The sequence below is a fragment of the Gasterosteus aculeatus genome, chromosome 5 (assembly GCF_964276395.1).
Source record: "Gasterosteus aculeatus chromosome 5, fGasAcu3.hap1.1, whole genome shotgun sequence".
In the NCBI taxonomy this organism is placed as follows: domain Eukaryota; kingdom Metazoa; phylum Chordata; class Actinopteri; order Perciformes; family Gasterosteidae; genus Gasterosteus; species Gasterosteus aculeatus.
In genome coordinates, this window is record NC_135692.1 from 16,266,190 (window position 1) to 16,283,638 (window position 17,449).

The 17,449-nt window shown below is 53.4% G+C and overlaps 1 protein-coding gene across 5 annotated transcripts in view; it reads left to right on the forward strand.

The window, feature by feature from the left end:
- Positions 1 to 11,552, forward strand: part of bahcc1b (BAH domain and coiled-coil containing 1b) — a 52,868-nt gene extending 41,316 nt beyond the window's left edge. For 4 of the 5 annotated variants that reach the window (XM_078102557.1, XM_078102556.1, XM_078102559.1 and 1 more), the window contains exons 18-28: positions 681 to 857; positions 973 to 1,193; positions 2,149 to 2,356; positions 2,537 to 2,654; positions 3,146 to 3,221; positions 3,314 to 3,422; positions 3,519 to 3,635; positions 3,742 to 3,879; positions 4,448 to 5,829; positions 8,494 to 8,730; positions 9,214 to 11,552. In XM_078102557.1, the coding sequence (XP_077958683.1) occupies positions 681 to 857; positions 973 to 1,193; positions 2,149 to 2,356; positions 2,537 to 2,654; positions 3,146 to 3,221; positions 3,314 to 3,422; positions 3,519 to 3,635; positions 3,742 to 3,879; positions 4,448 to 5,829; positions 8,494 to 8,730; positions 9,214 to 9,423 (2,993 nt within the window). In that variant the 3' untranslated portion in view covers positions 9,424 to 11,552. The remainder of the gene's footprint in view (positions 1 to 680; positions 858 to 972; positions 1,194 to 2,148; positions 2,357 to 2,536; positions 2,655 to 3,145; positions 3,222 to 3,313; positions 3,423 to 3,518; positions 3,636 to 3,741; positions 3,880 to 4,447; positions 5,830 to 8,493; positions 8,731 to 9,213) is intronic. The other variant, XM_078102558.1, reaches the window with a different exon arrangement.
- Positions 11,553 to 17,449: the final 5,897 nt, after the last annotated feature.

Consider the following 17,449-nt stretch of genomic DNA (forward strand, 5'->3'; position numbering starts at 1 on the left):
CCCCCCCCCGTCCGGTAACGTGAGCCCGCCGGGCCCAGCTCAGAATCTCACACCCAGGTCCCCCCCCCCCCCCCCCGCCTCGCCCACCTCGACGAGACCCAAGACCCCCCCCCCCCCCCCCTCCAAGATTTCAGGGGATGAGAAGTGGACAATCCGGTTCCTCCGGACTTTGAAGGCGTCTCTGCTATGAAACGAACCAGAACGCGACGGTCCGATGGACCTCGATAGCAAACAGTGGATGAACGTGTGTGTGTGTGTGTGTGTGTGTGTGGGTGGGTGGGTATGTGGGGGGGGGGGCAAAGTGTTGATGAGAGCGCCGGCTCAGTGACAAGTGTGTCAGAGACGTGTCGACACCCGACACAACCCCCCCCCCCCCCCCCAGTCAGCGGCACCGGCTGCCAATCATTCCTGCACAATGTCAACATTTCAATCCCGTCACTGCGGCTCCCGATTGTGCAGCTTTTGTGCGGCAAATGTCCCACTTAGAGAGAACCGGTCCATCAGCCGGCCCGCCCCGTCTCCCGGTGCGTACGATGACTTCGGTTTAGCCGACAGCTTCGGAGCCGCGGACGCCGGAGGAATATTGAGAGCTCGCTGTCAATACTCCTCATCCAGTGAGTGTTTACACGTAGACCACTCGAAGCCTTCTGACTGATCACGTCCGTGTTGTGATTCCACAGAGGAAGAGGAAGAGGAGGAGGAGGAGGAGGAGGGGGACGAAGGCGGCTACGCCAGCGCAGACGGCGCCGGTGACGTCAGGATCAGCTCGTCCTGCAGAGAAGCTCCTGCGAACCCTGATGGGATTGTGCCTTTTTCATCGCAGTCGTCCGCGCTGCACTTGAACCAGAAAGCCAGGAGTAAGTTTAAGTTCTGCAAAGTTCAGCCAATCTTTCACTGATCACCTTTCAATTGCAGGCGAGTCACGTGATTTTTTTTTCACCTCTAATCTCACGATGTCTCGTTCACCCTCAGGCGCGAGGCGAGCGCTGCGGAGGCCGAGCCTCGCCGCCGCAGAGAGGGGCCCCCCGCTCCACCTGGGGACCCGGAGGGCGCCTCTCCCCAGCTGGGGCGCGGCGTCCCCGGGCCGCGGCTCGGGGGGCGGACGCGGGAACCACGGAGCTACGAGAGGAGCGGACCGGGCCGGCGAGGAAGCCGCGAGGAAGAGCTCACCCGGACAGGGCGGCTTGAGAAAGGTGAGGGCGACTTTTGACCTCACTGCAGCATTTCGGTTCCGCCGGTGGCAGCCGTTCAGCGGGCGGATTCGCCCGTGACAGCAGTGATTTACGACACTCACATGTCACATTCACGCGTCTGCTTTCCCGCCTCGTTCTGCGCTGTCCTGTACGTGACACGTGGTCACCTCCTACATCGGTTTGCCGAAAGCTTCTGAAACTTAAGAACGGACAATATAGGGAGTTCTAATTAAGAGCAGGGAGCCGAAGCTGCAGCGCTTCTGAAGCTCAGCATCCGTGTAAGAGGGACACAATCCGTGTGCATTTCCGGTACTTGTTCTTCCATGATCATGGGTGGGCCGGGGGGGGGGGGGGGGTGAAGGTGAGACGCGATCGCCGTTTTAAAGGTGTGACTGGAAAGGTTGTATAATTATATTCACAACAAATCTCTGCTGTCAAAGAGCTTTGAAGGCTGAGAAACCAAGAAACGCTTCCCGTCCTTTACGTCGGAGCCACGCCTGGCAACACGCTATTTGAAACCAGTAGAACACGGTTGACAGGACTCGTCGTTATGGTATGTGTTTAGATGCCAGTTCAACTTAATGAAAGACGCCTCGGGGTTCCTTTAGTCCTTGACTCATTGTGAGGGAACGTCCAAAAACACATGAAGATAATGATTGACCACAGTAGAGTAACACACACACACACACACCTTTTCTTTAGAAAGCCTATAAACAAGCAGGAACCCGTCATCAGTCATCTTTGAATAGACCGGCCTTGAAACGGGTCTGCAGATGGATCCTATCTGGTGTGTGTGTGTGTGTGTGTGTGTGTGTGTGTGTGTGTGTGAGTCTCACACAACAAGGGGCTCTGGTTGCTTTTCACACGGGTTCAGCCACATGTATACGTGCGCACAATGAAGTGTTACCGCGTGCCGCTTCCTGCCCGCTGATGTCACTTCCTGTTTCCCGTCCAGGCCAAGGGCCACGCAGTGAGCCGGCTCCTGCAGAGCTTTGCAGCCGACGACGGCTTTCAGTTGGACGAGGAAAGTAGCTTTTCTGAGGGCGAAGACGAGGAAGAGGAGGAGGAGGAGGAGGAGGAGCTGGAAGCGGGAGAGGAGGAGGAGGAGGAGGAGGAGATGAAGTTGACCCACCTTCCTCCCAACATGCCATGCAGAGTTCCTGGTAGGCATCAACAGTGACGCAGGTTTGAAAAGGCTGCTGGAGCCTTTTCACCGGCGCACTCACCCTCCTTCTCACTCGCAATGATTCACCCCACTCACAAACTAATGCGAAGCACACGCTTCATCTTTATCCTAATCTTCTCCACCCATCCATCTTTCCACCACGCCCCTCCCCGCGCAGCGCTGCCCAACTGCGTGCTGAGCAAAGAGATGCTGGTGGACGGCCTGAAGATCCTGATCTCCAAGGAGGACGAGCTGCTGTACGCCGCCTGCGTCCAAACTCTGGACCTGCCCGACATGTGAGGCCCTTCTGCTCCGCCGCCCCACCGCACAGTCACACCGCGTGGCCCCCGTGAGGCCCTTCTGCTCCGCCGCCCCACCGCACAGTCACACCGCGTGCCCCCCCCCCCCCCCCCGAAAGGCTGCCTCACAAAATACATCATGAACAGGAAACAGGAAAGAGATCTATTGATCCCAATGAGCAAAGCGTGAGAATCTGTGGGGGGGACCGGGGGGGACAGGAGTTCAGTGCTAGGAACCCAAAGATGAGAACTTATCTTCGCTGCAGTTTAATGCCTGACAGCTGTGTGGAACCAGACTTCTCCGAAGCCAACACACACACACACACACACACACACACACACACACACACAGCTGCCAGCGAAGGAAACAACAACTGAGCACATACGGCAAAAAAAAAAAACCCTAACCTTGAAATGGAACCGGGGAACCAATTAAAACAACATTCCGGTTATTGAGGGCAACGTTTTTTTTTCCCCCCTTCTCCCAGATTCAGCGTCGTCGTCGAAGGAGAGCGAGGGAATCGCCCCCGGATCTACTCGCTGGAGCAGCTCCTGCAGGAAGCCGTGAGTCCCCAGTCTCCGCTTCCGCATCGACTTCCGGCTTAAAACGAAAACTCGCTTTTACACTTTTTTACTGTGACTTTTTCTCTCTCCAGGTGTTGGACGTGCGGCCGCAGAGCAAAGCCATCCTGACCGCCGGGACGCGAGTGTGTGCGTATTGGAGCGAGCGCTCTCGCTGTCTTTACCCCGGATACGTCCATCGAGGTGAGCGAGAGACACCGGCGACCTCGCGCACACACACAGACAGACGCACAGCGGTACGCTCGCCTCATGTCCTCCGTCCTCTGTGTTGTGCACCAGGAGGTCCAGGTGAGGAGGAGAAGGAGGCCAGTGTGATGGTGGAGTTCGATGATGGAGATCGGGGTCGGATCTCTCTGGCGAACATCCGGCTCCTGCCACCAGGATACCAGATCTGCTGTGAGTACGACCTCGAGAGGAGGGACGGGGGGGCGGGAGACACAGAGACACGCAACAGCTGACCAGCATTTTGACAACCGCCGCTTGGCAACTCTTCTCCGGGCAGGCGCGGAACCGTCTCCGGCTCTGCTGGTCTCACCTGGGCACCGCGGGAGACGAGGCTCCGCCCAGGAGAGGAAAGACACGCCGTCAGAGAAAGCGACCAATGAGGAGTCAGCAGGGAGACGGCAAGAGAAAAGACCAGGTGACCACATGTCCTCTATCGACGCGTTTTGTCACTCCTCAAAGGCCCACATGAAGGTTTTTAATCAGCTTTGACGGCATTGAGTTTGATTTGTGAACGAAAAGACGATTTCATGAGACTGAGGAACGCAGTCTGGGACCAGAGCTTTTACATATCTGAGAAGTAACTGGTCTAACTGGTGGACGCACTCACACACATTTAGCTTCAGGCCAGAGTCAAATCCCCGAACAAAGCCTCATTGATGGTTCTAACTGTCAAACACTTATCAGAAGATGCATCAACTTTTCCTTTATGCCACCTATCACCTGCATATTACCACATGACTCATGTTTTTACGAGGCGTCACCATGGTGTTGTTGAGCAACATGCTGCTCTTATAACTCATCACGAGCTGCTGTGACGGTGAAGCTGGAGGCACAGACAGGTCTACCAGGTTTGTAGAAGTTTGAGTAATGGGACTTGTCGAAACCAACCTGGCCAGGTGGAGATGTAGAAGATAGAGATGTGATTCTTAGTTCCACGACTATCTCAGTCGGTTCATATTGACTGTAACTCTCCTCTTTCCCAGTCGGCAGGCCGAAGAAAGTCCTCTCGGTGCCTGAGACGTCCAGCGCGCCGACATCGGCGGCCGAGCCTTCAATCAAAGGCAACGCCTCCTTGTTGAGCTGGTCGGCTCCCCGGAAGAGGCCGCCGGTGGACTTCTTCCTCTTCAACGGGACGTCCCGTAAGACCCAGCGGAGGGTACGGGAGCGAGACTCGGGGCTGTTCCATCGACCCGCCTCCCACCTGCTGGCGCCGCCGATGCCCATCAAAGGCATCTTCGGCTCCCCCTTCGAAGGCGACTCGTTCAGCAGCATCGCCAACAGCTACTCGACCTTCAGGAGCTCTGGAGCGGGGCGGCCGGTCGCCGCGGGAAGCCGCGACTCGTCGTCCTCCGCTGGCTCCTCGGTCGTCGCCATGGCGACGGTTCCCGCAGGCAAGAAGCCAGCGGGCGACTGCGACAGGAAACAGTTCCTGGTGAAGCTTGACCACGAAGGAGTCACCTCCCCTAAAACGAAGAACGCCAAGGCCCTGCTGCGACTCGGCGGAGGCGGGGTTAAAGGAGACAAGAGCGTCGCCCCCGCCGCGGCGCCGCTGCGGTACGTCCACCCCGCGCTGGCGGGAAAGGACGGCGCGGGGGCCCGTTCCGAGCCCACTGTGAAGGCCGCCCCACCCCAGAGAAAAGATCGTCTCTCAGCCGGTCTCGGAGCCAAAGGCGGGGATTTCACTGCCGACTTCCCGAGTGACGGCGCCAGTTCTTACTCTGAGCTGGACGAGGAAGACGAGGATGACGCTCAGGACGCCGAGGCACCTCGAGGTGCCGCCGCCGCCGCGTCCCACCGCTTTCTCTCCCGTCTTTCTGCCTGCTTCTCCTCATCGTCGTCGTCGTCCTCCTCCTCCGGCTCCATCTCCTCCTCCTCCTCCCTCTGCTCGTCGGACAACGACTCCTCCTACTCCTCCGACGAAGAGACCTCCTCGGTGCTGCTGCGCCGCGCTCTGCTCCAGCAGGACAAGCACAAGCACCGGCAGAACATGACCTCCGACCCCGCCAACTCCGGCTCCTCCCCGTCGGCTTCGGCCCCGCCGCACGGCTACGCGGCCAAAGCCGGCGCGGCCGTCCCGGGGTCGAAGGTGAGAGCCGAGAGAGCGGACGGCAGGAAGGAGTTTGCGTCCAAAGGAAGCGTGGCGGGCGGCAGCAGCGCGGCGAGGAACCAGCTGAAGAGGAAGGAGGGGATTTCCAGCAGCCACCATCAGAGGCAGATCAGCCACGTCAGCCGGCAGACCAAACCTGCCTCCAAGGACCCGGCAGCGGCTAAGAGGCAGCGGATGTCCTCCCCCGAGCCCCTGCCTCACATGGCCCCTCCTCTGCCCGGGCGCCAGCTCTGGAAGTGGTCCGGCAACCCCACGCAGGTGAGGACACGCCGGGTTGCGTTCTTCTCCCAACACGCTGCTGTTACCACATCGCAGCCTCAGTAGCTCCCCGGTTGTTGCGTCACGCGTTTGGTGCCACACGGCGAATGCGATGATTAGATGCTTACTCTGCATTTGTCGCAATGGGCGAGATTGAGGAATTTATTCCCCTGATTATTTAGTCCCGATCCCGAGATAACGGAACGAAACACTTCCGCTCTGCGGTTGTTTGCGTCTCCATGAATTGACTGAAGGAAAAGACGTGTTACACAGGTGATGATCATCGTGTTGCTTTTATCAGGTTGAGAGTCAATCATTGATTTGGCTAAAAAGAAAACGCGCTCCTGTAACTCGATTGGGTGGGTGGGTGTGTGTCACGGTGGCTGTGTGTCATGGTGGGTGTGTCATGGTGGGTGGGTCATGGTGGGTGGGTCACGGTGGGTGGGTGTCATGGTGGGTGGGTGTCACGGTGGGTGTGTCATGGTGGGTGTGTCACGGTGGGTGTGTCACGGTGGGTGGGTGTCATGGTGGGTGGGTGTCATGGTGGGTGTGTCACGGTGGGTGTGTCATGGTGGGTGGGTGTCATGGTGGGTGGGTGTCATGGTGGGTGTGTCATGGTGGGTGGGTCACGGTGGGTGTGTCATGGTGGGTGTGTCACGGTGGGTGTGTCATGGTGGGTGGGTGTCACGGTGGATGTGTCACGGTGGGTGTGTCACGGTGGGTGTGTCACGGTGGGTGTGTCACGGTGGGTGTGTCATGGTGGGGTGTGTCACGGTGGGTGTGTCATGGTGGGTGTGTCACGGTGGGTGTGTCATGGTGGGGTGTGTCACGGTGGGTGTGTCATGGTGGGTGTGTCACGGTGGGTGGGTGTCACGGTGGGTGTGTCACGGTGGGTGTGTCATGGTGGGGGGGGGTCACGTGGGTGTGTCATGGTGGGGGGGGTCACGTGGGTGTGTCATGGTGGGTGTGTCACGGTGGGTGGGTCATGGTGGGTGGGTCAAGGTGGGTTGGTGTCATGGTGTGTGCGTGTCACGGTGGGTGTGTCAAGGTGGGTGTGTCACGGTGGGTGTGTCACGGTGGGTGTGTGTCATGGTGGGTGGGTGTCATGGTGGGTGTGTCACGGTGGGTGTGTCATGGTGGGTGTGTGTCATGGTGGGTGGGTGTCATGGTGGGTGTGTCATGGTGGGTGGGTGTCATGGTGGGTGTGTCACGGTGGGTGTGTCATGGTGGGTGTGTGTCATGGTGGGTGGGTGTCATGGTGGGTGTGTCATGGTGGGTGGGTCACGGTGGGTGTGTCATGGTGGGTGTGTCACGGTGGGTGTGTCATGGTGGGTGGGTGTCACGGTGGGTGTGTCACGGTGGGTGGGTGTCACGGTGGGTGTGTCACGGTGGGTGTGTCATGGTGGGGTGTGTCACGGTGGGTGTGTCATGGTGGGTGTGTCACGGTGGGTGTGTCACGGTGGGGTGTGTCACGGTGGGTGTGTCATGGTGGGTGTGTCACGGTGGGTGGGTGTCACGGTGGGTGTGTCACGGTGGGTGTGTCATGGTGGGGGGGGGTCACGTGGGTGTGTCATGGTGGGGGGGGTCACGTGGGTGTGTCATGGTGGGTGGGTGTCATGGTGGGTGTGTCACGGTGGGTGTGTCATGGTGGGTGGGTGTCACGGTGGGTGTGTCACGGTGGGTGTGTCATGGTGGGGGGGGGTCACGTGGGGGTGTCACGGTGGGTGTGTCATGATGGGTGTGTGTCATGGTGGGGGGGTCATGGTGGGTGTGTCATGGTGGGGGGGGTCACGTGGGTGTGTCATGGTAGGTGTCTCATGGTAGGTGTGTCATGGTGGGGGGGTCATGGTGGGGGGGGTCACGGTGGGGGGGTCATGGTGGGTGTGTCATGGTGGGTGGGTGTCACGGTGGGTGTGTCATGGTGGGTGGGTGTCACGGTGGGGGGGTCATGGTGGGTGTGTGTCATGGTGGGGGGGGTCATGGTGGGTGGGTGTCATGGTGGGGGGGTCATGGTGGGGGGGGTCACGGTGGGGGGGTCATGGTGGGTGTGTCATGGTGGTGGGTGTCACGGTGGGTGTGTCATGGTGGGTGGGTGTCATGGTGGGGGGGGTCACGGTGGGGGGGTCATGGTGGGGGTGTCATGGTGGGTGGGTGTCATGGTGGGGGGGTCATGGTGGGGGGGTCATGGTGGGTGGGTGTCATGGTGGGGGGGTCATGGTGGGGGGGGTCATGGTGGGTAGGTGTCTTGGTGGGGGGGGTCACGGTGGGGGGGTCATGGTGGGTGGGTGTCATGGTGGGGGGTGTCATGGTGGGTGGGTGTCATGGTGGGGGGGTCATGGTGGGGGGGTCATGGTGGGTGGGTGTCATGGTGGGGGGGTCATGGTGGGGGGGGTCATGGTGGGTAGGTGTCTTGGTGGGGGGGGTCACGGTGGGGGGGTCATGGTGGGTGGGTGTCATGGTGGGGGGGTCATGGTGGGTGGGTGTCATGGTGGGGGGGTCATGGTGGGGGGGTGTCAGGGCGTCAGGCATCAACTATTCACTGGCTTTCAGGGACATATTCAATCTAAGCACACTTTTGAGGACTGGCTTCAGTTCTGTGGTGAAATAAACCCTCCGCGCTGAATAAATTGACTGAGTGTTATTTTTGCCCTCGTGCGCCGACAGAGGAGAGGTCTGAAGGGTAAAGCCCGCAAGCTTTTCTACAAGGCCATCGTGAGGGGCAAGGAGACGGTGCGTGTCGGGGACTGCGCCGTGTTCCTGTCACCTGGTCGGCCCCAGCTACCCTACGTGGGCCGGGTGGAGAGCCTCTGGGAGTCCTGGAGCTCCAGCATGGTGGTCAGGGTCAAATGGTTTTACCACCCGGAGGAGACCCGCCTGGGGAAGCGACACCGCGACGGCAAGGTAAAGGCCAGGGGGGGCAAGTGGGATTTGTAGATTGCGAATGGTCAGAAGTAACAGACCGTGACATTTCCATATAAGTGTATTACCTCTTGGCTTTTTATTTCCTGTTCCCATCTGATATGAATGGCTGAACAGCCACTCATCTCATCTCACTGTGACCATTCGCTCTGCTGCAGAGGAAGCCATGTGTTTTGCATTTCTTGCGAGAACAAAAGTGGTTTGTTTGGAATAAATAGAAAAAGGGCTGCGTAGTGATCGTGATCAGCAACATCCACACAAAAGATCTCCACTTGCAGAAACTCAAACTTCATCATGAGAAACCCCACAGCTGAAAGACACGACGGAGGAGGCGTGTGTGGGAAGTGCAGAGTCAAAGTGGCAAAAAAACAACATTACAAACGCTTCTTCTCAAAGCAACATGTTGGTGTTTTACTGTGTAATCCTGCAGATTCATCAACTCTTTTCCCCGTGTCCCCCCCCCAGAACGCCTTGTATCAGTCGAGCCACGAGGACGAGAACGACGTGCAGACCATCTCCCACCGCTGCCAGGTGGTGAGCAGAGGCGAGTACGACCACCTGACGCGCGACCGGAAGCCCGGCGGCGCGGCCGACGACCTCTTCTACCTGGCGGGGACCTACGAGCCGACCACGGGCCATCTGATCGGTGCGGACGGCACGGCCATCGTGTCCTAGCAGCCAAGAGAGAGATCCAAATATCGTACACCTGAACTCTGGGGGTGACTTCTTCCAGGACGGTCCTACGGAGAGGGAGCCGGGGGACGGAGCGGATTGATCCGCCCCATGTAGGAGAAGGAGCTGGCCCGCTGGACCGTACTGGCACTCGCAGGAGCCTGGTTTCTTCTGGGGAACGAGAGCGCAGAGCCCCCCCCCCTCTGGCTGGAATAATACTGTTCCTCGTCGCTGTGACGAGACGTGCAGGAGCCGAGGAGGTCCGCGCTTTGAGGTCCAGTCGCTCGGATGTGCTGTGCAGGGGGGGGGGGCAGAGTAAGCAGAGACTGGGTGTAAACCACACTGGTTTCGGAGGGTTTTCGTGGTCTTACTGGTAGTTTGACTATGACGAAGTGATTGGAAGATCCCCAACAGGACCAAAAAAACAAAAACACTGTAGTTCGGACTGTGTGTGTGTGTGTGTGTGTGTGTTTGCAGAGTGGCTGCGATGACCCTGTTTGGCATTTAATGAGCTCTGAGTAAATAGTGCTTTAACGTGCATGTGTGTTTGTACCGCGTGCGTGTCCGTGCGCGCGCTCGCCCGCGCTCATCGGGCGGGGAGGACGCCGCGGCGCGCCGCCGGATAGTCGCGGACGCTCTGAATACGAACTCGACGTGCAGCGACTGGCACACAACACGACTTCTTCTCCCGTCAAGCCATACACGTCAATACCTCTCGTGCCCTCGTGTTCGGGCACCAAGACACATGTACAGGTAGTAAATGTGAGTGTGTGTGCGCTTTGTACAGCATCATGTGTAATATAACATGTTGTAAATACTATACATATATATTTGTTCTTTTTTTGTTGCTTTATTTTGCAGAGAAGATTATTTTATTTAGATTTTTTAGGGGGGGGTTCGGGTGGGGGTCTGACGGAGGGAGACGGCCTCTCTCTTAATGCACTGAACGGGAGGTTCGGATTTTGGGGTCAAACTGTACAGCTGATGTGTGACATTGTGCTCGTGAGGCGAAGGGTGTGTGTGTAGAAAGGGTGGTGGGGAAATGTTTTATAAGGAAATCAGAAAAAGGCTCTTTTTAAACGTGTCCAGATGTTTTTATTTTTATTTAGTTTCACTCCATTAAGGTTCAAATTTGCATTTCCTGATAGGAGCTTCTTTTTTTTTATACAAATACTGGAAAAGAAACTGAGTTTCTGCTGTTGTCTGACCCCAAAAGAATCTGGTTCTTTATCTGTTTGGCCTGTATACCTATATGAAATGTAGATATTTATCTGGCATCAAAAAGAAACATACCAAAGCACCTGTGAGTTCACTCTTCACCACATTAGAAGAAAGAATATTATGAAAACGACATAAAAACGTTTAATCAAATCTGAATCCGGGACCCTGCAATCACTGACGTAAAGAGTTCTTCTCGTTGTCTGCTCGTGTTCGTCCGGCGTTGCTATGACAACCTGCAAGAAACGTTGCAGCAACAATGTCTCCACGCTGCTCAGCTGATGCACTTGAGGTAACCGTGGCAACCAGAGTGGCACCATGTGACTGTGAAGGACAATCAAAGCCAATCAATTGGACGATGTGGAGGGACACAAAAACAAAAACAAGTCGAGGATCAAATCACAAATTATGCTTCTTGTCACTTTTATTCCTGCTTTGCCAAAAATGTATGTTTTTATGTTTGCTTGTTTTCCTTGTTTACCATTGTCTAACTTTTTATGCAAGCCTCTGATGACTGTTGTCAGTGTACAGGATGTACAGGGAGAAAGGACACTGACTTTTAACCACAACTTTGCTGTTACACTGCTAAGCAAAAGCTTTAAAAGGAAACTAATGTGAACTCAATTTCAAAATATTAGTTTTATGGGTCTTTAATTGCTTGTTTTTCTTCAAGAAACACTGGATTCCGTTCTAACCATCATGTTTTGACAGAGGCGACATCATTGTTTTTTGTTTCAGACCCACTGGAAAACTGCTTTGTATTGTTGAGAGAGCCTACTAAAATATATTATGTAATTTCAGTCATTCTTTGGAAATATGACTTAAATATTTCCTCATGTACAAAAGGAAAGATTATTTATCTTAATTTTATTGCCTTTTTGTGTTACATTAAAAAACAAAAGATTCTTAAAAAACTTTTCTGCTGCTCCTTTGAAACGCGGCCTGGTTTCCATCAGTGCCGATCGTCTGTCTCGGTTTGGAAAACGGTCCTCAGAAGAAAGCGGAGAAGAATGAGAAGGGGGGAAGGGGGGGGAAGAGAAAAGAAGAAAAACACAAGTTATTTGAACCCGTAGCCGACAGACGGGCGGGAACGAGGTGTCAAAGGAAACGGGAGGACGACGTGTCCTCGGCTCTACAGGTGGCTCAGGTGTTCACAGCGATGCAAACGGAACAAGACCATTACGGGACATAGAGAGAAGATCCGCTTTCATCCTGCCAAGACGTTTGTGTGTGTGTGTGTGTGTGTGTGTGTGTGTGTGTGTGTGTGCGCCGCTCACATGTGCTCATCAAACAGTAGAAGTCTTGTGTAAACACCAAGATGAATCCACGCAGTCGCCACGCACTCCTGTACCTGCACGGGTTCTCTGCTCGCTTTAAAGTGCGTGTGTGCGTGTGCGTGTGTGTGCGTGTGCGTGTGTGTGCGTGTGCGTGTGTGTGTGTCACGTGAGAGTCGTGCGCTGCAGGGTGTGGAAACTCAAACGTTTTATTTGTGACTTCCTGTGAGATATCCACACCGTGTCACCGCGCCGTGAGCGGAGCCTTTGTGACGCGGCTCACAGACACATTAAAGTCTGGATGCAGAAATTTCTTTGACCTTTGACCCCCGGCTACAGCGAGCTCGCCTTCTTGTCAGCCGGCGGATCTCTGTGCTGCTTGTCAATACGGGAAGAGTGGACTCACAATTCTTTTCTCAAATAACTTTGCTAATGGTCCTTAGCCAAAGTTAGAAATCACACACACACACACACACACACACACACATCCAGACTCTTTGTCCCGCGTGTGTGTTTGCTTTTCTTTTGTGTTCTGCATTTAGCTGTTTCGGCGGTTTAACTTGTTATTACAAAGATATGAAACAGTACAGCTTTCAGTGTGACCACACACACACACACGCGCGCGCACACACACACACACACACACACACAAACACTTTCTGCACACTGTTGGTCTTTTACATCGGTCCCTCAATCACCCAACGCCTTCAAAACACACAGACATTAAGTGCAGCCTTTGACTGCTTATCAGCAGGTTTGCATTGGGCTTATCTGGCTGACATTGTTAAACTACTTTACCCAGAATGCTGCGGGAGATAGGGACACAATGGGAGGCTGGGGGTGCCCTCTGGGTTAATGAGAGAGGGCTTTCACGCCGTAGGAGCAAACATGCCGCAAGCGCATTTGTGCGGGGTGTGTGCGTCTGTGTGTGTGTGTCTGTGTGTGTGTCTGTGTGTGTGTGTGTGTGTGTGTGTGTGTGTGTGTGTCTGTGTCTGTGTGTGAGGGGTCAAAGCGAGGTGTGGCAGTTTTTTTTAATTATTTAGTTTTTCCAGGTGGATGCTTGAGGGGAGGGAGGGGGGGGGGCACATCTGAAGCCCCAGTCTGGAAGACTCTTGGTCAATATGTGTGTGTGTGTGTGTGTGTGTGTGTGTGTGTGTGTGTGTAGTCGGGGGGATGTTCCAATCCAGAGAAAGCCCTCCATTTAGAAGTAGCCAGAGCATGTGAATGAAGTGAATGAAGGAGGCGTAGAGGCTGTCAGCTCAGCGTGTGTGTGCGTGTGTGTGTGTGTGTCTGTGTGTGTGTGTGTGTGTGTGTGTGTCTGTGTGTGTGTGTGTGTGTGTGTGTGTGTTGGGGTATATTCAGGTCACTCAGAGTGGAAGTAAGAAGATCAGCAGTCGTCTCTCTCACCTCATCCATTGTTCATATGAGCCACCGGTATCCATACTATCAGTGTGTGTGTGTGTGTGTGTGTGTGTGTGTGTGTGTGTGTGTGTGTGTGACATTGTAGATCTCCGTAGAGCCAATCTGACTCATTGTGCAGCGTATTCTGAGGCAACAGATGGTACGTTACATAAATCATAGATTCTTGGCGAAGTGGAAGTCATGTTCAAGTTCTGCAGCAACAAATCCCCCCCATCTTAAAACCTGTTTATCCAACTTACAGGATAAAAACTAAATTGTGTCATAGTCTAAAACATTTCCTACAGATAAATTGACCAAATCACATGTATGAATGTGATGGTCAGTAAAAGCTGTTTAGACGATTGCTGTTGGACGCTCGACTTCTGCTGTGTTTGTCTAATTTGACCTTTGCCTCCACCTCATCTTTAGTATTTGTGTACTTTAGTTGATTACATTCAATTCAAACCTTTTGTTAATTAGCAAATGATTTCAGTTTCCATGTGAACGACACAGAAAATGACAAGCTGATAATTGACATCACAATCGACTACATATATGTTTGTCCCATATATTATATATGGATGAACTCCTCCATGCAGGTCACCTCCGGCAGACGGTGTCGGTGGTGTTTGGTGTTTTGGTGGTGTTTGATATGTGGATCAGCGGCGGCTTCTTGGCCGGCTCGAGGTCAGAAGAGGTCAAACATCCCGTAGTCTTAGTGGACGCAGCAACGGGAGCCGACACCAGAGAGCTGCTGCTGGGGGGGGAATGTGTGTGTGTGATATTTATGACACAATCTCCGGCTGGAATTTATATCTGTATGTGTGTGTGTGTGTGTGTGTGTGTGTGTGTGTGTGTGAGGCACATCGCCACCCAGTGACAGCAGGAGAAAAGATATGTACAGTTTATTTATATGAAACAACTGGTGACACACACACACACGCGCCTCAAACAGCCCGGTATGTTCTTTCCTCCTGATGAGTTGGTCATCTAAATGCCTGTAACCGCACACCCGTCTGCATGTAACACGTACGGTGAAATAAAAAAACCTGACCCTCCTCTGAGGATTCGTCTGCGTCCATCACCACAGTCGGGTTGCATTTCATTACATTTTTACACTGACAGCAGAAAAAACAAGGAACAAACCGCTGTAAAATGTGGATTTCTGTGATGACAGAAAGGATCTTTATTCTGAAGCGAACTTCCTCGATGCATTAAAGCATATTTGGACATTTTGGAAAACATTTGCTTCTTCTCTGCAGCAAACTGAGAGCGGTTCTTCTCATCTCGTGCTGGTTCCCTGAAGATGCCACTGGAGCAAACGCGTGTATTTCTGACAATGTCAGAGTGAATGGGTTTTATTCTCCTTCCGTACGTAACTGAAAGCAACCGTGTGATCTGTTCTCAGTCGACACGCACACAAAAACTGTTGGATGTTTCCAGCAGAAAAACATCGACATAGGGGGTAGATTCCTGATTTGAGTGATTTACAGTGAGCTCCTCTGAGCGGCTCCCCATGCTGGGGATCTGGATGGGCTTCCTGCCTCCGCACCCCGAATCCAATCCAAGCCCTCAATCACAATTAACCCCTGCAGTCCGGACGGCTCTCTGCCAAAAACACGAAGCCAAATCCCCAATCCTCCTTTTTTCTTCTTCAATCTCTAATTACTGCGATTATAAAATATTACCTGATGAGCTGCGGTATCGTGAGACATTATTTTAACTTTTCACTTCACGCGCATGGTGGAATAACAGCAATTAAGGAAACAGATGACCTGTGCAATTATTAGAAACCGCGAGAGGAGCCCAGGTAATGCTACTCCCAGTCCAACAGGGCTAATGTCAAGACATAGTTGCCATGGCAATAAATGGCAGAAAATGAATTAACAATTTAGTGAATAATTGGTAAACATGGCACTGTGTGCACAGGCAGCAGTCCCACCAGACCTGGAGCTCATCTTGGGAGCCGATAACAGCAAAGCGCGTGAGACACGCAGAAGGTGAGTGGTGAGACACAGCAGCCCCCATACAGAGCTGCTCTGCTCGGCCCGGGCGACTGACGATTCATCAACTGACAGCGATCCTGAGAGATTAAGACGCCGCGCTGAGTGAGCAGAGCTGAACCAACACACCAGGAATGTACAGTACGGAATCAATGGAACACTTAAGCTGCCCGTATATCAGGGCGGGCGGGGAAAATCCTGCTCATATTTTGGTCTTTTCTCATCCGCATTGACTCAGCAGAGTGTGTGTGTGTGTGTGTGTGTGTGTGTGTGTGTGTGTGTGTGTGTGTGTGTGTGTGTGTACGTGTGTGAGGGTGTGTTTGCATTTGAAAGGGAGACGGAGGAAGAGGTGGAGGATCATGTGTGGATTACGTGTGTGAGGAAGCTGCTTTGAGAATTGGATGCGTGATGTGTGAGCGAGGCTGTAGGTTCGAGTTAAGGGATGGTGTGTGTCAGTATCCATCCATCCATCTATCTATCCATTCCTCCATCCATCCATCCAACCATGCACCCATCCATTCCTCCATCCATCCATCCATCCAACCATCCACCCATCCATTCCTCCATCCATCCATCCAACCATCCACCCATCCATCTATCCATCCACCCATCCATCTATACATTATATATCTATCGATCTACCAATCCATCCATCCGCCCTTCCATCCATCTATCCATCCATCCATCCATCCAACCATCCACCCATCCATCCATCAATCTATACATTATATATCTATTGATCTACCAATCCATCCATCTGCCCTTCCATCCATCCACCCTTCCATCCATCCATTCATTCATCCATCCACCCATCCAACCATCCACCCATCCATCCATTCATCCATTCATCTATCCATCCATCCATCTATCCATCCATCAATCTATACATCATATATCTATCGATCTACCAACCCATCCATCCGCCCTTCCGTCCATCTATCCATCCATCCAACCATCCACCCATCCATCCATCCATCAATCTATACATTATATATCTATCGATCTACCAACCCATCCATCCATCTATCCATCCATCCATCCATCAATCCATCTACCCATCCATTCATTCATCCATCCACCCATCCATCCATCCATCTATCCATCCATCCACCCATCTATCCATCCATCCATCCATCAATCCATCTACCCAGCCATTCATTCATCCATCCATCCATCAATCTACACATTATATATCTATCGATCTACCAACCCATCCATCCGCCCTTCCATTCATCCATCTATCCATCCATCCATTCATTCATCCATCCACCCATCCAACCATCCATCCATCAATCTATACATTATATATCTATTGATCTACCAATTCATCCATCCGCCCTTCCATCCATGCATGCGTGTGCAGGTGAGCGTGTTCACAGGTACCACAGTCTCCTTTGTGCTTTTCATGTCACGTTCTGTTGGCTCAAAGAAAACGTTTCATCTATAATTGTCCCTTCATCTTGCACGGTGGCGTGTGTGTGTGTGTGTGTGTTTGCATAACGTGTCTCTTGGTTCTATAACTTTGTGTGTCCGTTCAAGCACTCCTGCGTGTGTGTTGCCTCAGTGATGGGCCTCGCCTCGGTGTGTGTGCGTTGATGTGTGTGTCAGCGTTTGTGTGCTGACGGCTCTTCACTCGTTCATCACTCCGTCCTTCATCAATCACACCATCCAGCAGATCACTCATCAACAGAGGCTCCTGCCTTTTAATGATAAGATCTCTCGCACACACACACACACACACACACACAAAGGCGGCCTGGAATGTGATCATCGTGACTTTCTACGGTATTCTTGCTAACACAGTTGAAGGCCTCCCGCGAAGCACCTACACATTATTCTCCCTCCTCATAACACACACCCTTCAGCTCTGTTGGTCGCCAGCACACACACACACACACACACACACACACACACACACACACACACACACACACACACGCGCAGTTTCCATGGTGACGGATAGGCAGCCATGCAGAATGAGTGCATAGTCCCTTGGGACATCTCCTTTGTCCATCTCTCCATCGCTCTCCTTCAGTGATGACAAGATGTCTCCTCTCTGTCTCTCCTTCCCTTCGGCCTCCGTTCATTTTGCATTATGCATGTGCTTCGATTCATAAGCTAAATTTCTTCTGG